The sequence below is a fragment of the Aricia agestis genome, chromosome 4 (assembly GCF_905147365.1).
Source record: "Aricia agestis chromosome 4, ilAriAges1.1, whole genome shotgun sequence".
In the NCBI taxonomy this organism is placed as follows: domain Eukaryota; kingdom Metazoa; phylum Arthropoda; class Insecta; order Lepidoptera; family Lycaenidae; genus Aricia; species Aricia agestis.
The window spans coordinates 21,940,399-21,966,074 of NC_056409.1; the positions used below are offsets into that span (position 1 = coordinate 21,940,399).

General features: G+C 36.9%; 2 protein-coding genes across 3 annotated transcripts; one reads left to right on the plus strand and one right to left on the minus strand.

Annotated features, from left to right (window-relative positions):
- The first annotated feature begins 6,559 nt into the window (after positions 1-6,559).
- Positions 6,560-7,562, plus strand: LOC121726690. The gene is made up of 3 exons (XM_042114169.1): positions 6,560-6,630; positions 6,791-6,964; positions 7,422-7,562. The coding sequence occupies exons 2-3, from the start codon at positions 6,802-6,804 to the stop codon at positions 7,487-7,489; spliced, it is 231 nt and encodes a 76-aa protein (XP_041970103.1). The 5' UTR covers positions 6,560-6,630; positions 6,791-6,801; the 3' UTR covers positions 7,490-7,562.
- A 3,149-nt stretch (positions 7,563-10,711) lies between these two features.
- Positions 10,712-25,523, minus strand: LOC121726688 (bromodomain adjacent to zinc finger domain protein 1A). Of its 2 annotated transcripts, XM_042114165.1 has the most exons (25): positions 25,200-25,523; positions 24,658-24,987; positions 24,061-24,256; positions 23,461-23,701; positions 23,012-23,214; positions 22,440-22,725; positions 22,169-22,310; positions 21,242-21,411; positions 20,801-20,925; positions 19,878-20,112; positions 19,265-19,450; positions 18,747-18,922; positions 18,339-18,524; positions 17,642-17,806; positions 16,645-16,777; positions 16,279-16,470; positions 15,703-15,977; positions 15,222-15,340; positions 14,580-14,758; positions 14,143-14,244; positions 13,605-13,719; positions 13,449-13,513; positions 12,250-12,365; positions 11,891-12,054; positions 10,712-11,678 (listed from the first exon to the last, which is right to left on the minus strand). In XM_042114165.1, the coding sequence occupies exons 1-25, from the start codon at positions 25,310-25,312 to the stop codon at positions 11,510-11,512; spliced, it is 4,383 nt and encodes a 1,460-aa protein (XP_041970099.1). In that variant the 5' UTR covers positions 25,313-25,523; the 3' UTR covers positions 10,712-11,509. The 2 variants fall into 2 exon arrangements, with proteins under 2 accessions (XP_041970099.1, XP_041970100.1); XM_042114166.1 differs by lacking the exon at positions 14,143-14,244.
- Positions 25,524-25,676: the final 153 nt, after the last annotated feature.

The following is a 25,676-nucleotide window of genomic DNA, read 5'->3' on the forward strand; positions in this document are numbered from 1 at the left end:
TTGACTTCAATAAAAATTGAAACTTTTCATTGCTTTGACGTTTGACTGCTATGTTATGACAACGTATTTTTTTTAAGCGTTTAACGCATTGACTTTTATAAGTGGACGCGGCATAATGGTCTTTACCAAATCAAAATACTGTGGCCAGTCCGCCATTTTATGTTCCGGTTCTCCGAGGTACATAATCTGTCAAAGTGTCGTATTATAGGGATGTCGAAATTGAAAGAAAATATCGATATATCGATACATCGATATTTGAAAAAATATCAATATCGGTCTCGTTATATCGCGAAAAAAATATCGATATATTGGTCAAATTTTTCGACCAATTTGCTTTTTTTTTTAAATTAATTTATAGTGCGTCAAAAAAGTGAAGAAATTAAAAAAGAAATGTCCTTGGATCGGTACGTTTATATTTTTACTAAAATGTTTGTTATTTTACCGATGGCTTGACTTCGTATGTGCTAATTTAGTTAATAATTAGACAAAAAATAAGATTTGTGATAGAATAGTAATATAACATGGCTTGATTTTCGATATTATTTAATGAACATAGAAATTAGTAGATTTGACGTTTAGTGATGTACTTTTTTATCGAATTTAAAAAATATAAGGTGAAGAATCTAATCATTTATTTAAAAGATTTTAACCTTAATAGCTCACTTATAACATCTTACTTATCGATATCCTCGACAAATATCAACCGAGTGTCCCATCACTATAGACCACCATGTTTAGTTCTTGGCAATATGGCGCCGGCCACACTTTTTTGTAGTTATGTCGCTTCCATCTGTTTCCTTATTCATTGGTTTAACGACACGAGTGATGAAATACAAGTTTTTTAGTAGGGTGAAGTCAGAAGATCATTATTATCAGTGATCAGTATAGCTTGCTACCTCAGAACAGGGAAATAAGGAGAAATGTTATATAGCACCGTTTATATGGAAACCTATGTCGCCGACTTCAATGACACTATATTGTCAGAATAGTGTCAACGGTACACGGTCTAGTGATGTTCGGTATATCTACGGTGTCGATTAATTATTATTACGACGATATTGATGTATTTTGGTAGGTATTTAATACTATTAAAAAATGAAAGTGATAAATAATTAATATTACAGAGTCTAACAAAAATATCTTAAAGGCCGAAAGGGGTTGAAATCATCCATGATTACCAAAAACTTTTACTATGGGACCAACTCAATTAGGCAAAATAATCAGCTGTTTGGCAAAATCGTAACTAGGCAATAGATAAACATTCTTAATATTATATAACCAGATGTTAAGTTGGAAAAAGACAAATATGTCTGCGAAAACCAAATTCAAATCGGATCAGTAGTTTTCGTGTGATGCTGGAACAAACATACAGACAGACAGACAAAACTAGCCACAGTTTTGGCTTCTATAGCGATGTAGTAACATCCCCCGCTTATTATTTTTTGAATATCTTTAAGAAGGAAAAAAAAAGGGACCCTATTCCTAAGACTTCGATGTCTTATTGTCTGTCTCGGCTGTATATCTCAATAACCGCTGCACTTCTGAAATTTTCACAGATTGTGTATGTCTGTTACCGATAAAATAATAGATACTACGAACAAATTAAATTTAATTAAGGGGGGCTCCCACACAACAAACGTGATTTTTATGCTATTTTTTTGCTCGATATCAATAATGGCAACAGGTACTAGGTAGGCACTTGAAAAGTACAAAATACTCCATTGTATTTATACTTTAACAATTAATAATAAAATGAAAATAAACTAAATAATAATTATTAACTAAATAATAAATAATCCTTAAGGATTCGTACAAAAACATTATTTGCCTAATTTTGCTCTATTATGTTAAGGAACCTTTCGTGCGCGAGACCAACTTGCACTTGGCCGATTTTTTTCATACATTTCTCTTTGAATTTTGCGCCTTTGGGAAAACTGAAATAGGACTAAAAGCGTTGAAGGTTATCATTCTTCAAAGATGCACTAATTATTGTAAGTTATTATATGAGTAAGCATTAAGCACCACTTCTTTCGACTATAAAATAAAACTTCCGCATATTTATAATAAATTTAGACCTTCCGCGCGGCTTCACCCCCGTAAATTAGGAATTTCAAAGACAAATGAGCCCACAAAAATAGCATATGACATCATGTGGTCTACTTTTTATTTATGCCAAACAACATAAAAATTGCTGGATGGTGCGTGACATAAGTCCTTTCAAATAATTTTCCCCGTTTAATCCACATTTTCCTCTGTTTCTTGGCTAGCTATCTAACTCTGAAAGAATACTTCAAAATTTTAAATCGGACTAGTAGTTCCTGAGATTAGCGCGTTCAAACAAACAAACTCTTCAGCTTTATAATATTAATGAAGATAATAACGCAACCGCATAAAAAATGTCGATAAAAATATCGATACCAAAATCTGCATCACACCACATCACTAGTGCCTTAGTTTGATAGTTCACGGAACATTTTTCGTGAAGAATATTTTTCGTGAAGAATAATTGATTTTTAAATTAAAAAGTCGTATAAATTACAGTTGGCTGTGATAGGTGATCCCGCTATTTTTGAAATTCACAGTATCGCTGCAATTTTTGTAGGTAATTATAGCACAAGTCAGCATTTTGTTCGCAATTTACGGCGTAGTGAAAACGTGTAAGCCGTGGAGTGATTGACATACGACTGACAATTGTTATATAAAATACTATTATATATAACAATAATAACTTGATCTGTGAGTGATTGCAGTGTAAATCATAGGAGGAATAATCCGGAAAAATATACATTTCACACGTAATTAATCTTCATGTCCTAATTGCTATGATGTGTTTATTTTTGCTCTATTCTGTCTTTAGCTCTCTATTTCAAATAAAATATTGTGAATCCTCCCTTTTACTTTCATATTTTGCGTAACTAAAGTTACTATTGTTCTTATATTACACAAATTTTGAAGAAAAATTTTTTCTTTAAAAATTTTTACATATACGCTAGTGCTTGAATCAAATTTATCGATATGCTTATCGATATTTTACAATAGCATAAAACTAAAATAAAAATCATTTACCTTTATATTTAAAAAGGATATATTATCTTATTTTAACGATTATTTTTAAGTAATAATTATCTTTTGACATACCTAGTATAAAATCAAGGTTTCACAGATCAGTCACTTGAATCTAATACTCATTGAATGCAGCTTTCAATAATATAATAGACAGTTCTCTGATAGAATAGGTATAACTGCAACTTATATTATACTTAATAGGACTGGTACCGACTTCAAAATTATGAAGATTGAGAACAGAAATACTGAATACAGAATAAGGATTATTTAATACTTTTTAGTTCATTTAAGTATAATATTACTATTGTCTTTACCTTCAAATCGGTTCACAAAAGGCGGAGTAATCGATGAACATACATAAAAAATATTATATCCACAGTCGAACGTCTAACCTCCTCATTAAATTCGGTTGAAAATGATTGTAATAAAAAGTATTAGGGAGTGCCTCCGCTGCCGGCGCCGGTTGCCAAAATGGCTGCCGGCGCCGTTTTCCGAACTCCGAAGTTTGCTGAAGTCACGCGTTGTTTGCCGAATAGGCTGCCGGCGCCTATTTGGCAAACATCGCTTGTCAAACAGAATAATGATCAAAAACATCAGACTTGAGCTAAATGACTATGAAAAGTACAAATAATAAGGTCATTATAATTGTAAGGATGCATAATTATTTGAATCCTTCGATCGGGGATTCTCGGAAATGCTATTGTATTCTATTGTTGTCGCGATCACCGGTGCTCGTATGGGGCTTGAATCTTGGATGGGTTAATGGTGGTGATGATGAAGATGCTGATAAATGTGATCTGCATAGTAGCATTTAAAGACAATATCTTTGCTTCTTTAAACAACGCTGAAACTCTCTAACATGTATAAGGAATCTGAAGTTCTGTTCAGTACCTTCGGAAGTATACCACGGAGTTTATAACTGTAGCTGTGGTGCAAAATCTTACTTTTTGGTAGCTGAAAAAAGATAGCTAAGGTAAAGCTAAGCTAGAAAATGCATCACAAAACACTAAAATATTCACAGCCGAACAAATAGGTACCAAACCTTCACCTTTGGAAGTCGGTAAAGTCGAATATATAAATTGAGATTATAATTATTATTTCTTTTTAAAATTTGTGTATCGGCACTGGAACCTAGCGCTTCACGCATTATCACCGGCTCCCATTTTGAGTGCTAGCGCCGGCAGTCGTTGTTTTATATCTCGGCTGCCAGCAGTATACTTACCGTAGTTCCCATTATTGATATTTTTGGGAGCCGGCGCCGGCAGCGGAGACACTCCCAAAAGTATTATGATATTTAATGATATGTATTTAATTTAAGAATAAAATATAATATACTATGTGTGTTGTTTACTTTCAATGCAGCAATGTAAGGGCTGATTTACCAGATAGATTTTACCTGAGTAATAAATAAGTAACTTTATAATGTGTTATGTGTATATTATTTATCCCTATAAGAACTTCATGTCATAAGTCATAACATATCCGACGAATGATATGTTATGACTTATGAATGAAATGAAACGAAAATGTGTATCTACTTTTCAATCGTCACCTTTTTTGCCAATTAAAATTTATGATACCTAATTTGAAATACAAAATCTGTCAAAGTTGCATATTATTTATTTATTATAGAAACTCAGGTAAAATAACTCGAACGGACTAAACTATCGATAGCAAAATACTATACTATCGATAGTAAAATATACATCACTAGCACACGCACACATTGACAGATCAAAAATGGTCACGCATTTTCGGGTTGTTAGGTGTTCTATACGACAGTATATTATAAGTTTATGACCTTACCTCTTGCTTTTTTTTTAAACCCATAGACTAGAGGAATGTCATGTTGGTAATGTCACGCTGTCTGGCACTTCTGGCCAGTGTTGCCAATTTAGCGACTTTGTCGCTAGAAATGACGGTCTTAGCGACTAAGGGAGATATTAGATTATCATATATAATGGATCCGAGATCATTGAGTCAATGATATTGGATAATGTAATATAGACATATGATTCATTTCTTCCTTGATCATATATTTTTGACATTTGCTGAGAGATTGGATCCAATACGGTCATAGAAATAGGTGTTGCCAGTTATTTTATATAAAAAAAGAGTTTTTAATTTCTTGTTCGTTAATATGTTTCAAATAATGTAATGTAATTATTTTTCTAATTATATACTTGGATAATCATGCTAAAATAACAAACAACAAGCCATATTAAAAATGACGATGTCTTTTGACAAATCGAATTCTCTGAAATCTAGTAACCCTGACGTCAATACCTGTCAGCGTTAGCGCTCTCCATTGGCTATTGAAACCACATATGACGTAAAATAGGATCAATGAAATATGATAATGTAATATGCAGATATGATCAAATGATCATATATATTGGATCGTATATATGATCATAGAAATGATCATATATAAATGATAATGTAATACCCCCCTAAAAAAAGTTTTGATGAAAATTTTTAGTCAATTCGATACAGTGCCAAGAGATACAATAAGGAAAACAAACGGACCAAATTTTATTAAATTAAAGTCTCTTTAAAAACATATTCAAATCAAAACATAAAAGACATATTCAAATCAAATACAATAATTATTCAAATACAATAGTTTTAGCAACTTTCTAGCTACTTTTGAATCAAAAGTCGCTAGAAAGTTTTGATGTTGAGTCTAGTGACTCGAACTTCTAGGAGTTGGCAACACTGCTTCTGGCAGCAAACTGGCAAAAACTCCTGGCAGCAGTGTTGCCAGATACACTGTAATTACAGTAGATCTGCCGTATTTTCACGCCGTCTACTGGACACAGTATTTTTATATATACAGTGTATGGAGACACAGTATTTTTTTGGCAACAAAAAACAAAAGAACGCTTCCTATGAAAAATATGGTAAGTTTTGCTAATGCGCCCGCCACACACACAGCAAGGAGTAGGGCCATCGGCCTCTATGGTATAGAGTTAAGTATTTATCATCTAAATGTTATTGGATACGCAATAGTGTAGTTTAATGTTATTGATGTGTAGTTTAAATTGTTTAGTATTATGGTCAAAGTATTCCGTGTTAAATATTACGTTTTAGATTTATGTTATAACTTAAATTAAATTTTGAGTGTAAATCTTTAAAATATTTCTTGTGAAAAATGAAAGTGAGAGTGGACCATCATTTCCCAAAACAACGAAAAAACAACATTATAAACCAAAATTTATAATGTTGTTTTTTCTGAACTGTATGATAATGACAGTGATTAAAATTATTTGGTGGATAAAATTAAGATGTTTAGTTAGTTTGTGAGGATATTTTTTAAAAATAAATCTATATTTTACTTAATAAAATAATTATTTCCTTTTTTATATGGCATTTAATTGCACTGTAAAATACACTGTATTTTGTTCCATCAAACACTGTATTTTTCTCGTAAATACTGTATTTTAATGCAGGCAGCACGGTATTTTTGAAAATCTGATCTGGCAACACTGCCTGGCAGTCACAATTGTCAATTTGTCAGTGTCAAAATCTTTGCGTTTTCGGATTTTGGTGCACTTGATTAAGGTTAGTTTCGATAATTTAGGATGAAATAAAACAAAAATTTTATATTCATTGCCATACTACAATGCCAAATGATCATTAAAAATTATCATAATAAAACTTTATAGGTTACGTTCCAACTTCTAAGCTCTTGAAATCGACATTACATAATAAGGTTTTCCAGGTCCTGTCACAATGTCGGAGACTCCAGGGCGCCCTATGAAATTCCCTTACACATTTACCGCTAAAATAGCGCAATTTCCCTTGAAATACTACCTTCAAAACCAATGGATTTGGCGCTACTGGTTCATTGGAATCGCTGTTGCCTCCCCTGTGTTCTACAAGATTCACAAGATGGGTATGATTTTTTAAATTATATTTTACTATAAGTACTATCAATAATTAGTACATTTAGTTTTTATTTGCAGTTTATTGTTCTTTAAACACTTTGTAATTCATCTCATTTATAAATTATATTGTGTAAATGTCATTTCAAAAATGTACTTACCTACCAAAATGGACTATGGTTTAATCCTTATGGTTTTTTTATGAATAGTGTTAGTGTTCCTAGACACTAAGAGTTTGCTTCGATTATTTGACCAAATTTGATTTGCTACTGAGACGTCTAGTCCCACTGGCAAGTGTTATACTATTAAATATTTATCTGTTTATAATCCTGTGAACTATTAACACTGTGATGTAATGTTATATTATTCTCAATTATTAAAAATATTAGTCCCACATTGCTCATATATTTTGAAAAAGATTATTATTATTAATAACCTAGAAAACTTATTTATTTTCTTTTATTTCAGCTAACTCTCCCGAAAATGTTGCCAAGTGGGCTGAAATGAAGAGGAAGGAAGCTGCTGAACATCATTAAAACAAGACATTTTGTACATTAACGTCTTCAATTCTTACTTTATTTAAGGGATAATTAAATCTTGTGCTAGTTAGTACTTGTATTTATTTCTCACCCATCTATGTAACAATATCTCACTCTTTTACCATAAATACTTAACCCAAATTGGTGCCCAAACCAAAAAAAAATATTTCCATAACAACTACCTGCTACGGTACAGATAAGACACACTAGATCAGTCTTTCCCAAAGTGGGCGATAACGCCCCCTTGTGGGCGCTGAAGGTCTAAAGGTCTAAAGTGGTGTGTTCCCAAAAAATAATGGGGGTCTTGTGTAGAGGCTTGAGGGGGTGATTTCTTTTGTCTGGATGTATTTTAAATTGAAACAAGGGGGGCGCTAAACTATAATTTATTCTCAAAGGCGGTAGACAAAATAAATTTGGGATCCCCTGCACTCGATACTAACATTGTAAAGGCGAAGCTCGGAAGTTTGTAGGTAGGTTTCGAACTACTGCATATGCAGATTTTGATGAAATTTAGACTAAAAATTTCTACTCAAGGTAGTTACACTTTGGTGAATAATAAAACAATATATTATGTAACTAGTAATTTTATTTGCTACAATATAAATTAATATAAAACTTAAAAATTACGGTAAATAAATAATAATAATTACAAAAAAGACTGCATGAAGGTTATGTAGGCTATTTATGCAACTTGTAGTTGATAATAATTCTAAAGGAATGCTTTTTTTATCAAGTATTGGCTATTGTTAATATTGAAAGAATTATTGTCACATAAAATACAGACAAAAAAGTTAAAATTTTGTAAACAAAACATTTGCAAACATTACAACAAATATTGAAATCTAAAAATAATTCTAAAAACTTACAATAATACAAACTAGCAATAATAATAATCACACATCATCGATTCAAGTTCCAGATACATAATATTATCAGTTACAATTTTATTCTGAATACTAAATAATCAAAAATAGCCCTGATGAGTTTTAAAATCAGACACCGAGTAAAAACTAAATGGTTCCTAAAGTAGCAGCTTCTTCAGTAAATTATTTGAAATCCTAAGGTAATACTGGTACACAGTAAGGTTGTTCAGCAACACCATGCAATTATTATCATTAAACAATAAATCAAAGTAGCTTCTAGACACAACTTGCAAACATACATCACTTAATAAAAATTTATAAATTTTAATAGTAATATGTATCCAACAATTTTGTTTTTTATTGTATTTAACTGACTACAGCAAAGCCAAAAGGAAGGGTGATGTAGTAACATAATTTGCTTTAAGCATGCATACATTAACTTTTTTGCAAAAGGTACTTCATGAGCATCAATCAAACTTGGATCAAGCGGACCAGCCACAAAACATATAAATAAACATAATAATCTGCACACGATCTATTTGGTAATACAAAAATATTGTGGTCGCAACAAACGCGATCATCCATACTTCACTAAAAGCTAGCAATATCGAAGGCTACAAGTGTTCCAATTTTAAAGGCAGCATGTTACAATAATTTGCAAATACAGTAGATATGTCGCAGGCGAATTGTATAATCCGGCTTTACAAATTGTATTACATTACGGCTAGCTGTTTTAAAAAACCGGGCCGTTTTGTAATGCGGCGGTTTAACGATTAGCCGGATTCATTGCGATACGTTCATCAATAAGGCGGCCTACGTTTAGCCGCACTTTCGTCGTACCGATACTTTCTTTACTGTTTTACATCGAGAATAATAGAAATTCTTTAATTGCAAAATTGTTCTGAAATTTACTATTTTCTTTATTTAATTCACTCAAAACTTCGCAATTTTGCATAATAGCAACGTACATACGGTATCCAACGCCATTGTTGTTGTTATGTCACAGGCAGCGCCACGAGTATCAAGAATCGGAACTAAAAACTGTCAAAGAAGCGACTTATCTTTCGCTTTATTACATTCCGGCGATTTATCATTCAGCCGCATTCAATCTGGCTAATCGATAAATCGCCGCATTACAAAACGGCCCTGTTTTTTAAAACAGCTAGCCGTAATGTAAATCGGCGGATTATACAATCCGCCTGCGACATCTTAATATATATATTTCTTGTGTGCGTGTGTATGTGACTGAACTCCTCCTAAACGACTGGACCAATTTTGATGAAATTTTTTGTGTGTGTTCGTGGAGATTCGAGAATGGTTTAGATTTACAGTTTGGTCTACTGGAAAATGTTTTTTCAATTAATTTCTTATTTATAAGGAGTTGTTGATTTTGGAATGTTTTACATTAGATCCGGCGGACGGCGCTATCATCGCATTCAATATTATTCTATTTCAATTTTAGTTTGTCCTGACAGATGGTGCTACGATTAATTTGAAAAAAATTTTGTTATTCAATTCATGTGCTGATTAAAATATTAAATAAATAACACATAGGCTACAATTTTAACCGACTTTCAAAATGGGGGAGGTGTTATGTTCGTTTTCTTATATTCAACGATTACTCCGCCGTTTGTTAACCGATTTTCAAAATTTTTCTTTTGGTATATAGGGTATCATCCTAATTTGGTATTATATTCAGAAAAGTGGTGATCTGATGAAGGATCCATAAGTAATCGAGGGAACTCCTCAAAACTTATAGGGAAACATATGGTGACTTCGGTTTCGTGAGAAGTATTCTAAGCATATGCTACCAACAAGTAAGATTTTGCACCGAGATATACCTGGTATACCGTGGTTCGGAAGGTGCTGAGAGAATTCCTGATTCTTTATAGATACAAGTTTGGGAGTTTCGGCGTTGTTTTAAGAACAGAAAGCATATGCTACTATGCAAATTACATTCTTCATCATCATCATCATCATCATCACTACCATATTATACCATTTCATAGTCTTTTAGATCGAGACTCGAGTTTGTCAAGCGATAATTAAAAAAAATCTATATCTACCTAATATTATAAACCTGAAGAGTATGTTTGCTTGAACGCGTCAATCTCAGAAACTACAGGTCCGATTTAAAAACTTATCTCAGTGTTAGATAGATCATTTATCGAGTAAGACTCATCATTTATCGAGAAGGTTATATTATATTATTACTCTAAGACTAATATGACAGAAGAAACTCAGGAAAATGTGGGAAAAACGGGGGAAATATTTTTTATGGGAAAATGTACCTACGGATTCTGTAAAATTTCTAATTTACGCGGGCGAAGCCGCGCGGGACATCTAGTACATATATATAAGTTTAAGTAGTAACAAAATGTCGTATAAAATGCGAAAAAAAATCATTAAATGCAACAATATCAAAGTAGATTACCACTAATTTACAATTGAAGTAAACTATAAATATTAATTTAGGGCACACAGTATAAGAATGATTCTATTGAACAGAATATATTTAGTTTGTAAGTACATACATACCATCCGAAATTTTGGATGCAATTCATCAATGATTTTTATTGAGCCAAACAAAAATTTGCACTGAATCTTATGTCGTAAAAGGCACAAGCCATATCTTATCAGTTATCAGTAACTAAGCTAGCAAATTTACAATCCACATTGAGAAGTATAATATATAATACAGGACATTTCAAATATTTAAGTTATATTCAAATAAGAACAAAATTTTTTACAGCAATAATATTACACTCCACATGCAAGGTCCTAGGGATCACAGCCAGCAGAACAACATTATTTTTTCCACTGCTGCTGAGGGTGAGTGTGCAGTAGACACTTCATAAATATTATGTTTCTTCCATTATTATGTAGCTGATTCTTTGTATATTAGGGTATAATATTTTTTATCCCGTGCGGTGGGGGCTACATTTGACTATGGCAAACTACCCCACACTCACAACATTGTGATTCCTGGAGCTCGCGCGGAGTACACGTAAACAAATGTCTTTTGGCGTCACGAGTGACGTTAACCTACCTTATCACAACGCTAGAACTAGCTACGGTGAATGTTAAAGCACTAACTCACAGTCCAGTCTCCTCAGTAGAGGACGTAGTCGGTCAGGTGCGGCGGGGCCGTGCATCAGTTGTGCCTGGACCTCTTGATCAGTGGAGCATCATCATCATCGTCGTCGTCTTCGAGAGGTCTCTTAGTGCCGGTCTCCTCCTCCTCTAGAATAGTCTCCGGCATGGGCGGCAGCTTCAGCTCGGCGCAGCGTTTGATTATATACTTTTCGAGACGACATCCAGCCCTAGAAATGAACAATTGTGATTGTTTTCGATTGATAATCAAAAGAAGTAGTCTTCGAACTAGGGATATTCACATTCATTGGAAGACTAAGTTACACAATTCTTTCTCAGGTTTTCATCATCATCATTTCACCAAATTTGATAATGAAAGTCTTAATTAATAAGAGCTTTTGATTGCAACAAATTATGACTTCTCTATAAACAGTGAACTCACTTAGCAACAGGATGCGTGTCCTTGTTATACGTGTAGCAGTTGTTGAAGATGAGCGCGATGTCGGCCAGCGCCTCCTCGTCCGTGCCGTACTCGCGCGCCGCCAGCTTGCTGCGCACCGTGCTGAAGTCCATCGGCTTCTCGATCACATCCAAGTAGTCAGGTACCTGACAGCAAATTACGTTTTACTTGAGGTTTAACATTGACTTTTTAAGCAAGTAATTCTACGACACACACTGTTTAACCACTTGTATGACGTGGTTTACGACACTGTTTAAAGTGGTTCCACTTAGAGCTAATGAAGTGGCTTTGAGATAATGCTCTACTTCGGTCTCCATGCCTGATTATAGTATCGCACTCACATCTTCGACGGAGACGGGTTCACAGAAGGGCCAGCTGTCGCGATGTTTCTCAGCGTCTTGCAGCAGCTGCTGCAGCGATTCCACGTGTAACGGCTCCTCCGTGCGACGTCGCCGCTCTGTAATACAGTGTAAAATATACGCTGTTATTATGACGATACTATGATACCCAAATAATAGAAACATATTATCAAAGGAAAATAATTAAAAATGCTAGTTTATACAATAACCTAATAAAATTATTACACGCAAATAACTTACATAAGGTTGCAACTTGCAGTCTGTCTGTCAACTTACACAAGTTGATTATTATAGTGCCTCTACAAGATGGGCCAGCGTAGTGGCCCATCACGATGGCCCAGCGTGGGGAGGACGTAGTGAAACTTTATAATAATATAGCTTATACATCAGACTAACACATAGGCTACAATTATTTTACCCAACATTCAAAATAAAGGAGGTGTTATGCTAGTTTTTTTGTTTTCAACGATTACTCCGCCGTTTGTTAACCAATTTTCAAAAATTTTCTTTAGCTATATAGGGTATTTTGATACCATGTTCATAAAAATGGTGACCTGATGAAGGAATCCATAAGTAATAGAGGGAACTCCTCAACATTTATATGGAAACATGTGGTGACGTCGATGTCGTGGGAAGTATTCTAAGCATAATATTATGCTAACAACGAGTAAGTTTGTGCACCGAGGTGTGTCTGGTATACCATGGTTCGGAAGGTGCTGAGAGAATTCCTGACACTTTAAAGATACAAGTTTGGGAGTTTCGCCGTTGTTTTAAGAACTGAAAGCATATGCTATTATTACATTCATCATTATCATCATCCTCACTAGTCTCTACCATAAACCATTATTTTAATTTTAGTCTCGAAATAATTATTCGTAGAACTCAAGGGAAGGTTCACATTAGGATAGGTAGGTGATACGAAGTTCACCGGGTCATCTGGTGAAGTCATAAATTATTATAAAATGTACGTTTTGCATTGCCGCAATAGCTAATGCTTACACATCCATCTTGAACGACGTTTAAATCACAACTGAACACGGCCATCATGTAGAGGCGTTGCGACCATTGCATAACCATCGCATGCGCCATTCGATGGGCCAGCGCTGGCCACTCTTGTAAAGGCGCTATTACAAACAAGGACAAGCAGTTTGTATAAGTTATCTATTGACATTTTCACTTACCAGATGTTCCATTTGTTAGTGATTTCGATTTTCTTGTTGAGTGACCATTAATTTCTGCTTTGGGTCTAAAAGTAAAAAGTAATAAAATCATTAATGTCTATTTAGAACATCGCGAACCTCTACATAAATCTATTTAAAATAATACTTAGCACTTACTTGCGTCCCCTTTTTGTTGCACTTCCATTTGTCATTGGTGAAGATTCCTTGCTGTTTCTTGACTTTCTGCCTTTCATCTTTTGTAAAGGTGTATTCGACTCTGAATCACTTGAATCTGAAATTAAGTAGACTTGTTCTAAAAACGTTATCACAATATGAACATACGGATAGTTTAGTGATTAGTCGCCATTAAGATTTGTTGGATATTATATAAACAAAATTAAATGAATTTAAACTTTAAAAAGTTTTAAAACTTTTATTATGTCTAAACCACACACCTAAAGCATTTAGATGATACACTAAAACATTACGAAACAACAACCAACTTATTATTACAATGATGGTGTCACGGTACTCAATCGTAAAAAGTGTTAGAATGAATAAGAAAGCTGTTAGACAACCAGCAGGAGAAATGCATGACGAGAAGAACCATATTGATGTGAGGCACATAAGCTATGGACGACCACGAAGACGAAGCGATGAGGGGTTAGTGGCGGCGAGGGTTACGTGCGGGGTGCGGGGGGGGGAGAGGACAGACCGCTGTCGGTGTCGCGTCGCCGGTACGGGCGCGGCAGGAGCGCGCGCGCGTACTGCTGGATGTGCGTCGCCGCAGCTGTCGCGCAGCGCCGCCGCCCGCCCTCTGTACCACACACGTTCTAACTCATATACACATACCGGAACGATTACTGAATTCGTAGCCTGAATGTTTCACTAATCATGAGGCGTTCTCCCCTCTTTACCATACACTGTTTTTTCTTCTTTAAGTGCAATGAAAATTCGTCGCATCTCATGAAATAAGACGTCCTTGGCTCCAACAGCATACACTTATATACATTAGATTGATTATAATAACGCAGCAATTTCATCACAGATTCAGTCTTTGACACGTTTGGAAGTGTCACGACATTTTACCGAAGATATTTGCATTGTATACAAATATTTCTATCAGTTTTACAAAAAGAATTCTCTGATTACCTCTTGGCGGCGCTAGACAGGCGGCACACATCCACTTGCGTGCGGCGCGGGTGAGGCGCGGCTCGCAGCACTCGGCGTGGTATCGCGCCCCGCAGCCGCCGCACTCGCCCGCCAGACGCCCGCCACTGCCGCACGCGCCGCACACCGACACGTCGTCCGTGCTGAACGATTCAGGCTCACTAAAAAAAAACGGTCCTTGTAATTCCAACGCAGACGGCAGAACCGTCAGACGACGAAACATACTGCTAAATATAAATCATTATGGCATGTGTGGCCTGTGGGTAATGGGTATGCATTGACGGTACGACCGATGTCCATTCATCCAAAGGGCCCGGTCGATGCTTCAAAAACGTCTGTAATCTGTATGTTGTTATCGGTCACATTTCAATATTCAATATTCAATATCTTTATTTGCACAAAACATGATAAGAAGATGTTACAAGTTTGCGAAAACAGTACATGTTTTGCCGTTTTAATGGCATGCAAATATTACAATAAATAGGATCCTCTAAATTCACTAAATTAACAGCCAAAATTTGTGATTAGGCATTTCATTACGTTGGGAAGTTTTGTAAACTGCCGTTCTGTCAATTCCATAACAGTTTTTTTGACTATAACAAAGACGGTTTCATACAAACTCACCTCTCCTCCTCAGATTCCTCCTCCTCCTTCACCTCCGTGTACAGTTTCCTCCTTTGCCTCGGTGGGGTCTTCTCCTTGGGCTTACACGACTGACAGAACCAGTCGCCCTCTGGAACTTTCTGTAAAGGAAATGAGGTCAATAAGTAAACGCAAATGATTATTTATTTGCATATAGCTGTCTTTTAAAAGTAGGTTAATTAGTGTATTATATATTTACCCCTCTTACGATGGTCAACTGTTTGCATGTAAATAGAAAACGTAAGTTAGTTTACCGCTTATTAAATACAACAAAACATCCTTTTATTATCAATCGTGTAAATAAAATTTCTGCAGCATTACATGATATATTTCGGCCCATACATAATATGTGCGGCCGGTAGAGGTATAATAACTATGGAACTAACTACATACAAATATTGAATTTACTATCTACACATTTTTTAATATCTGGTTCGGTACTTCTTCTACAAGACATACTTACGTTGAGTTTGGGCTTGAGGCAGTACAGGTGATGTCCCTTGTTGCAGCCGTCACACAGCAGCATGTTGTCGGGGTCGGCCTTGCGGCGGCACACGCGGCAGCTGGCGTTGAGGATGCTGCTGGCCCAGGCGACGCTACCGTCCAGCGCCAGCAGGTGCAGTTGCAGCGCCGCCAGCCCGCGACACTCCATCAGCGACACCTCCCACCGCTCCATCGCTTCTAGCTCCATACCCTTGCCTTTCGCCTCGCGCTCCTTACGCTCTTTGTCGTCCAGACCTGGGTGATGGTTTTGAAGTCAATAACATGCTTAAACTAGATAGAAGTTCTAGCAATTTTTGCTTATAAACACTACAAATTAAGCGACACGCGTCTCCAAAAAAGACAGCAACATTACACAATGACACATCTTTATGATGGTCATATAAACTGGAAATGTTAACTCGCCATCTATGAAATAATTTAAAGTAACTACAACAGATATATTATGATCTTTGTGAAGAGTTTTCAGCAGTTGTCATTTATAATAAGTATACATTGTCAAACAATTTGTATAAAACATAATTAACTCTCTACACACCCAATGGTCTCTTGAGGTACTTGTGGTGTATGGCCTGCGCGACTTGCAGCAGCGCGCACGCCAGCCCGCGCACGACGCTCGCGGGCGGCCCCGCCTCCTGCGCCCCGCCCCCTTCCACCGCGCGCTCTAGGTACTGACCGGGGTCGCGGTACCTGTTCTCCGGGATGTCATCTACCTCCGACTCTGGTAAGTCTGTAGTAAAACGTAATATTCATAGAGTGTTTGTTACATGTCAAATACTTAATTCGCATAGCTCGATTTTCTTTCGCGAGCGAGACAGCCTTACAAAATCCATCCATCCATCCATCTATATCGGAGACCACATTTCTAACGGCGGCTACAGCTGCTCATATAGTGGGTGCATACCACTGGGCACGTTGAGGACTCCGTCGTGTAGGTGCACGTCGTCGCGGTACCGGCCGCCCGGGCCCCAGCTGAGGTACTCCGCTTGCTTGTCGTACCCGCGCACCATGATCGTGCCACGCCACGCCTCGCGGTCCTGTGAACAGATACATAAAACATATTTAAATTTTGATAGCGCGATTCAGGATTGTCTGTTCGGCTTACCGCAAATCATTTTATACAACACAAAATAAATGCAAGACTTTGTATTTTGTTTTTTACTTAAGCTACAAAGTGTTTATACATCTATATATTAATACGTGAGCCAAAAACTTTGTATCCCTTTTGACGAGAAATGGGGAAACGTAGGTGAATGAAATTTTGCACAGTTATAGTTTGTATGATGAAGGAGTGCATCAAGCTAATATTATTTTAAAAATATGCTTTTATCATACATTTTTTTACAAATAAAACATTACACATACTACAACACACACACTAGGAAAAATGACAGATTTTTGAGTGGCAAGCCTATGTAATAAGCCTACTAACATACGAATTATACTCTTATTTATGATTGAAGGCTGTTGACAACAAGGTGACAAATTGAAAATGGATTATAGTTTTTTTTATTGAATCTTAAATACTATTAGACAATGCTTACACGGCCAGTCTGAGATCAGCTGAGTCCCATAGAGAAGAGTTGAAAAAAATATGACAAAGTCAATATTTTTTTACAAAATTTAGGTAGTAGTCCTAATGTCGTTGAATCTAAGGTCGAATTTCGACCATTGGGCGATCTCTAGTATAAATAGATCGGCGACGCCCCGTAATGACGTTACTCGTCAGACATACAATATTAACTAACAACTTGTTCGATAAGCCTGTTATTCCTTATAAGGCTTATCGCATAAAATATTATAAGATGAAATACCTAAGATTCAGATTCTAGACCACAAGACGACGGCTGTACTATCCAATTACTTTCTTTGTAATTTTTTGTCATATAAAATCCTTGTACCTTGACTTTGATGGCTCCCAGGCATCCATGGAAGATCTTCTCCTCGAGCTCGAGTATGTGGTCTCGCAGCGTGAGCTCCAGCGTCTCGGCCAGCGTGGCGTCGCGCGGCACCGTCAGCGACGGCTGCCACCGCCTGCGGGTCGCGTGACTGTTCGCCGGCATAGGCTGTGACACGGCACATTATGTCATTTTATTACAGACATGCCCCGCATTCCATTTGATGTTAAAAACGATCAAAATACTAAAAATGCCTCCTATTTTGAGCGTTTTGATGGTTTTTAACATAAAATGGAACGAGGGGATGTTATCATTACCCTCAAAATGGCAGTGTATCTTGATCCATAAGGGATCAAGATTAGTAAGTAGATAGTAGTCACTAGTCGTGGTAATACCTTACAAACTTTATAAGGTGTTACAAATATAAGGTCATTTCTTAAAATTCGAAGCTTTATTATGATTACCAGCTTTGAAAAACAGTTTTTTTCTTAAGATTAACCTTCTTTGAAACCTCATGCTCTATAGACGGAGAATGAATAGAATTTGCCAACATCTTGTCTAAAACGATCCTGTCAAGCATTAAACGAAGTGATGTGAGATGGCATAAAAAATTTTAACAGTCCCTTGAACAATTTTTTAAGTAAATCGAGTGATGAAAAGCTTTTATTTGGTCCTATCAGGTCCTATTAAAGACACTCACCGCTGCCATACTGGGGTTGAGCACATGCAGCGGACACTTCTTGATGTAGTCGACGAGTTTGGCGCGGTCGAGCTCGAGCGTGTGTCGCAGGTCCGCCTCGCGCGCGCCGCGCTTGTTCAGCGCCGCTATCAGACCCTCCACCTGCTCCTCCGTGTGGTACACCCACCATTGCGGACGGTAGTCGCCCTGAGAAATGAGAGGTATATTAGAAGACCACAAAGTTATAGTCAGAGGTAACTTATTATTTATTTTTTAACTTAGGGAATTTAAATTTACACATCAGAATATGTTTAGTAAAAAGATTGCTATTATGAGGTCTGAGGATAATTTTTATTGTCATAATGTAGCGACTGGCCTTTGGTATTTTTGTAAGAGTAGGTTAAGCGTGAAATTGTAAGTATTACAAACCTTTCCATGCACATAGCAGGTATTGATATCGGCGGTACAAATGAGCAGGTCACGCATGTGCTGCAGCGAGGGCTCCACCCCGTTCACCTTGCTCAGCCCGTTCACACTCGACAGCGGCTTCTTCGGCGAGTTGCCGCGGGAGTTCGCCGCCGACTCGTTCTCTTTGTCGCTGCCCGCTGTTAATTATGCCGAATGAGAAGACATTATAAAATCAAATCATTTATTTGCAGAATAAGTAGCTAAAAAGATGTTACAGATTTATAATACACGAGGTGCAACTTATTCTAACCTGAGGCATGTTATAAAACATTTTACGCTAGTCTACAATAAACTTGATTGTAGATAAATTTTGAAAAACATTGTGTTAAAAGTCAATGTCATGAACCTAAAAGCCACTGCTTTGCACCCCACTAGTCCACAATTTAAATGATACTTATTTGTAGTGTTTTTGCTATGATTCCTTCCTAGCTACAAATACTTTATAATTTTTTATGATTAATTTGACACGGCTGACTTACCCGGCTCCTTATCAATGTCGGCGCGGTCAGCAAGATCGGCAATGTAGGACAGCAGGTCAGCGCGCGGCGCGGGCGGCGCGGGGAGGGGCTTGCGGCGGCACGGCCCGCGCGGCTCCGCCCCCGCCTCCACGAATAGTCCGGGCACGCGTCGCGACACCCAGTAGCGTTGAAACGCGCGGTCGGAGCCTGAGAAAATATTATAATGTCGGATGTCTATACAAATATATATTATATGTGTAAGTTTGTCTGATTGTTACCACTTCACACACGAGAAAATCGATTTAGAGAAACTTTTACTTCCGAGAAAGGAATACGATAGATGGCTAATGGTGCGCTCATACAGGCAACTAAAATTGCTCAACTCCAGTCGATTCTCATCAACTTTGACGTCACGACTACATCAAGCAATTTGAGGGCAACAACAGCAATATTGCGCAATATTGCGTGATGTGGCCATCGAATATTAGAGCGATATGACATTGAGTGATATGAAATAAATTGCTCCATATTGCTCCAGTAATTGCTCCAGATCGCTCCATTCGTTTCACTGAGCAATTATTGCCCGTGTAAGCGCTTCTTAACATGGCTCATATGTCACAACTTTTACACTTACCAACATAGTTTATATGATTGAATATCTGCGCTTGCAGTTCTTTGATCTTCTTTTCATTTTCCACTTTCTTAGCCTCGTTCTCCCGGTTGAGTTCCTCTAGAGCATCCTTGAGCTGAGCCTCTACGACTTTGAACTCCGCGTTACTGAGTTTCAACTCCTCTTTCTTCGCCATATGCGTCCGCTTCAACTCCATACGAGCGGTCGCCAGTTGAGGCTCACGTTTGCGTTCGTTTATCTGTAATCATAAATTGTTTAAATATTGTTATGTACTAGGGTTCGAAGGATTTGGAGAGAAAGATCTGCTGACTCTCTTGAAGACTTTATTCACTAACACTAGGTCACACAAAACACTAAGTCCAAACACTAAGCACAATCACTGTCCTAGGTCGTAGCCAAGTCGTAGGTTCCACTAGAATCACTTTTTGATCACTTGTTTCACACTTCGAAGTCACCTTGATGATAGCTCGTATCGAACAGAATTACGATCCCGTCTGCCTGTGACTATTTATACGGTCGAGACGAGTTCTGGACTGTACGTGAACATTCCTTTCCCGAATGTACTACAAAATTCGCGTAAACAAGTGTGGTATAATTCTAGAAGCCTAACGCCATCTAGTATCGTATAGCGGATTTACACTGTCTGCGTTTCTTCAATAAATTACGCTGGTTTGACGCTAGATGGCTCTACGTGTCCGTATCCGTAACAATATAATACTACAAATGATACATATAAGCTATGGATTTAATTGCAAAGTATGCCTATTTTCTTCTTTAGTAACAGTTTAAGTTATGTACAGGTGGTAAATAACTGTCTAAAATACATATTTACACAGCAAAAAAACTATTCAAGATCTGATTAAGATACCCATCATGGCTTATTGGAAAAGATACATACATGATACAAGCAAAAGTTTATAAGTCACCTGTAATGTTCTGAGTTGGTGTTTCAAGTTTTTATACTCCTCGAGTTTTTCTTCGACGAGGTCCCTGACGTTCGCGTAACTTAACACTTGGTTCATAAGGCACTGTAGTATCATGAATTTGTCATCTGGAAATAAATAATTAAGAAAATGAGTAGTTATAAATTAGTAGTAGTGGTGTAGTTAGTATTAATAGACTTGTAAGAAAGAAGTGCGAGTGGGGTATAGATAAAATAATGTAAGAGCGCTTACGGACGAATCGCACTTGTAGACTTTAAAAAATCTATGAAAAAAAATCCACCAACTGCCGTCAGCAAGTGCCGTTTTTCTGTAAGAACTAAGAAGCCCTAAAGGGCTTAGAAGAGAGTGTGAGAAACTATTAGGGCTTGAACTAACAGAAATGGAACTGAGTTTCGAGTTATAAGAATCGGGCCGTAGACTTACCCATATCTAGATCAGCGACGTGCGCTCTCCGCAGCCGAGCCAGCAGCTGCGGGTGCGTGAGTCGCAGCCGCGCGGCCGGGTCGTCGCCGCCGCCGTAACCGCCGCGCTGCTGCGCCCGCCACGCCGCCGCACGAGACCCGCCCGTGCCGCCAGACGCCAGGAGATGTAATCTGTCAGAATATAAGGATAAGAATTAGCACCCATACGTTGGGTAGTGTGCGCCAATAGCTGTGGATTTTGGCTCTGGATCAGCACTATAATAATGTAAATACTAATTACTAAACGTTCAGCTTCCGCGGTATATATGCAGGGTGCAATTAAACCTTCCTGCCAAATTTTGATATATTGATCCTTGTTAAAAATAAAAATAGACGGTATTTTTTTCTTTTACAATCAGTCAGTACTAAAATGTTGAGAAATAGCTTCCGAAAGTTATCCTAAAAAACACTACAATAAATGGACACGACGAGTCGCCCGCGCGTGATGTGACCCCACGCGCGCGCCTCCCCCCGCGTTACCCCCTCTCATTCCCCCGCGCCGCGAGTGACCGTTTTGCAACGATTTCAAATAGGATAAAACATGTCATTGAAAAAAAAAATAACACCCAATTTTTTTTGGTTAAATGGGCTCTCCTAGTGATAGCTAAGCCCTGGAAAAAATTTGGCAGGAAGGTTTAATTGCACCCTGTATGTATTAATATAAATACCTTTTAATAATTACTAAGAACACAAGTTACTCTAGAACAGCTTGACATAATATATGATAATATGTATTTTACAAACATGACACATATTTATTATGTAACATTTTTAACTTTTTTTCTTGATATTTCTTGATCAATGTAGCTTTGAATAAGTCAATAAATAGTGCAAATGGGCCACAATCTTCCAGCATATTATAAAGAGTCTGCAGAAAAATACTACTCACCTCAATACTTCTGTGACAGTTGTAGGGTCGAGAGGCAGCTTGCTGAGTGAACTACCGAGGTATGTGTGTGACCACTTGGACGCTTTGGTTGCTAGTTCTATTGACTTATATATAGTAATATTCTCGTCTATATCTTTGTCTTCTGCAGAGAAAATATTTGACATTTTTTAAACAATCTTACAAAGTGAATGAACTTATCAACATTTAGCAACTGAAATATTTGTAAAGAAGCTAAGTTGTTTTTATATTTGAAGGTTACAACAAAACATACCAACATATTCCTTTATATTTCCATGTTCATTGTACTCCTCTGCTTCATCCTCTTGCAGAGAGAATATAGCGGACAGGAACATCTGTATAAGCTCGCTGAACATCCACGCATACTCTTTAGATGTCAAAGATTTCTTAAGCGACTCCGCATCCAGGTCATTATGAAACACATCCTTTACTTTAAGGGTGTCAGAGAAATTGTAGACAAACTCCAACACAGAGAGGAAATCCCCAAAGTTTTGGTGCGGAATACCTTCAACTTGAATAGGTGTTCCCTTGGGTATTATCTGCAACAGTGTTTAGGGGTTATAAAAAATATTGCCTACTCAAGAATGTTTGAGTTGTATGTAATACAAATTCTAATAAATGTAAGGCAATGGCAGGTTATGAAGAGAAAATTAAATAAAAGTTGTATCAATTTTAATCTAGTATATGTAAAAAAAAAAATATTCTAGACTAAATTAATCTGCCCTTGTATATTATCATAATTTGAGAGATTTGTTTGCATTAGGATCAAAATAAACGAAAACAAGAGTACACAATTCCTATTCCTTTTTTAGAATGAAGCCTCACCTTATGGTCCTCTAGTTCCTGGTCATCCTTGACTTTTTGCCACTCTTTCATGAAGGCCATGAGTTGTGCGTTTTTCTCCTTTTTCTTTGCCTTCTCCTCCTCCTTACGTTGCCGCATTTGATCCTCTGCCCTTCTCATTTTGTTTGCTAGCTCCTGAGCTGACTTTCGCGCCTCTGGGTCCATTGGAGTTTTCATTTTGGAGACTTAAAAAAATTACATATTTTTTTTAAATTGTGACTTACTTCATCAGCAGATTGGATAAAAACAGATATATTCTATGCTAATATTATAAATTGGTGTATGTCTGTCATTCTGTCATATTATCTTCATGCTTAAACTGCTAAATGATTTATCAAATAAAAATTATATAAAACTGAAAAAGGTAAAAATATTACTTATTATTTATTAGATTAAAAAAATCAGAAGTTATAAGATAAAACTTCTCATACCTTCAGATTTGTCAGTCTTTTTAACAAACTTGTCCATGGACTGCTGTCCTTTCTTGTCTGGACTGGGTTTCTTAAATTTGTTGTTCTTTGTGGCCGAGTTGGGTTTGTTGGGCATCTTTGATGCATGAGGGGAGAGGCTGGGTTTTAGCAGTTTCTTTGATGATGGGAAGTCGGGTGGGTTTCCAGTAAATATTTGATCAAAATTCACTTTGGCAATGTTATACTTCTCTATTGCTGCTTGCTGTAAAGGTGATATTAAATATAAACCTTCACAATAATTATTATAAATATAATCTCTAAAAGGATTAGTCCTTGTCTATCAAACAGTTTTCAACATATAAGACAAAAACAAACATTGCATAGTGTATCCATTGTGGAAATATTTTTATTAGTAAGTGTTAAAGGAAGCCAAGAACCAATAAGGACACTATTAGGTAGACTTAGGGCCTGCTTCACCACTTCCTGATAAAGTGACAGATAAGCTATCCACAACTTATTTGACAGATTCCCCATACTCTGACAAGTAAAGTGGTATAGCCTATTCAGCACTTATCAGGAAGAGGTGAAACAGGCCCTAAATGTATCAAAAAATATTATTACCTTTATTCCTATAATGTTTGAAACTTGTGTCACGAATTGTTTAAGAAACAGCTTATTTTTTTCTCGTGAGTAAATTCCTTTGCGACGGCGTATTCTGTCAAATGGTGCAGTACCAATCTGTCCAGGTGTGGCAGGATCGGAGTCATCATACTGCTCCACCTCATAGCAGTATGCAGATGGTGGTAGCATGGATTGGCTAAAATAATTTTTTATTTTTGACAAAGAAAAATGATAATAATTAATAAACAATGCTTTTTTAACAATTTCAATAATTTGTAGGATACTTTTTACTTTAATGTTACATTCCGTTGACATTAGTATTTCAATATATTATGATGTAGTTGTTTGGCCTAAATGACTTATACACATATTCATATACAAATTGAGTTACAAAATTGTAAACAAAGATCTTTATGCCAAAGTCTTATTAGAAATAAACTTATGTTATAGAACATAGAAATATAAAATAGTTAATAAACTGAGTAATGAGGCTATTACTCAGTTTTATAATATTTTTATTGCAGTATATAGGATAGTTATAAGCATTGACATGAGCAATACACAGTGATAAGAAAAGATAGAAACAATGAGCTGTACTTGTCGGGGTGTTGTTTCTGTGCAGTAACGGACAGGATGTGGGCCTCCAGCCAGGTGTCCCCCTCCAGACAGGCCTCTACAGTCTCGCCCACGAAGTACCTCTCCCGCACATAATTAAAGATGTCCTCCGACATCTCGGCAAAAGAACTTCTTTTCGTCTTTGTCGCCAAGTACAATATTGGTATTCTCAACTCCATAGGAAAGTCTTTCAGAGACCTCCGAGCGGCCTTCTCGCTGTCGAGAGCTTCGGCGTACGTCAAATTGTTCTTGCCCGTCATCTCACATGTCCACACCATCGAATTGACGAGAATGATCCTCTCGCAGTACTCTCTGCGAAAAACGCACAAAAACACTCTTTAAACGTAGTTTTCTCCTCGAACATATCTGAGAAAAGGCGAGAGAACGTCGGTTTCGGGAACGCTGTGTCACGCTCGCGTAATTGCAAAGGAAACCGCGCGGATTTATTGTCAACGGCTACCTTTCCAGACAAAAGTTGTTCGAAACCCACAAAAAATGCGCGAAAATGTTTAAATACTACTCACTCATAGTCCTTGAATATCTCGTCGGTGATCTCGCAGTGGAAGACCTCGTCGTCGTCCCGCAAGTATTCCGACGCCGACGATTTTTCAAAAGCTTTTCTTTTCAACAGAGGCATGTTAAGAGTTGCGGCTCCGATTAGAGATTAGCAGAAACTGAGTACAAGGCGTATTAACACTGCACTGGTTTCGACACTAGAGTTCTTGAGAGGCATTGATATTCTCTATCTTTTAAGTGAACTTTATGCAATAATTGCTATTTAACAAAATTTTAAAGAAATTTGTTGCGTGGTTTCAATTGACAAGCCAAAAAACGGCGCGCGAGGCGCTTCTTTTTACGCCAGAAACATATGAACGGTGTGGCTGTCATGAAAATATAAATAAATACCTATGTACAGCTTCTGTATTTTGAAAATCAACAGACGTTGTATGACGTAAAATACCATAAAATAATAAAAATACTACAAAGTAAAACACAAATTA

Bases quoted from the DNA above. Each gene is read 5' to 3' on its own strand.
- LOC121726690 (XM_042114169.1), top strand. From the start codon at position 6,802: ATGTCGGAGACTCCAGGGCGCCCTATGAAATTCCCTTACACATTTACC. The intron at 6,965-7,421 runs GTATGATTTTTT...CTTTTATTTCAG, and splicing joins CTACAAGATTCACAAGATGG to CTAACTCTCCCGAAAATGTT.
- LOC121726688 (XM_042114165.1), bottom strand. From the start codon at position 25,312: ATGCCTCTGTTGAAAAGAAAAGCTTTTGAAAAATCGTCGGCGTCGGAA. The intron at 17,807-18,338 runs GTGAGTGTCTTT...GCCGTGTCACAG, and splicing joins TCAACCCCAGTATGGCAGCG to CCTATGCCGGCGAACAGTCA. The intron at 14,245-14,579 runs GTAATCAGAGAA...TGTGTGGTACAG, and splicing joins CTGTCTAGCGCCGCCAAGAG to AGGGCGGGCGGCGGCGCTGC.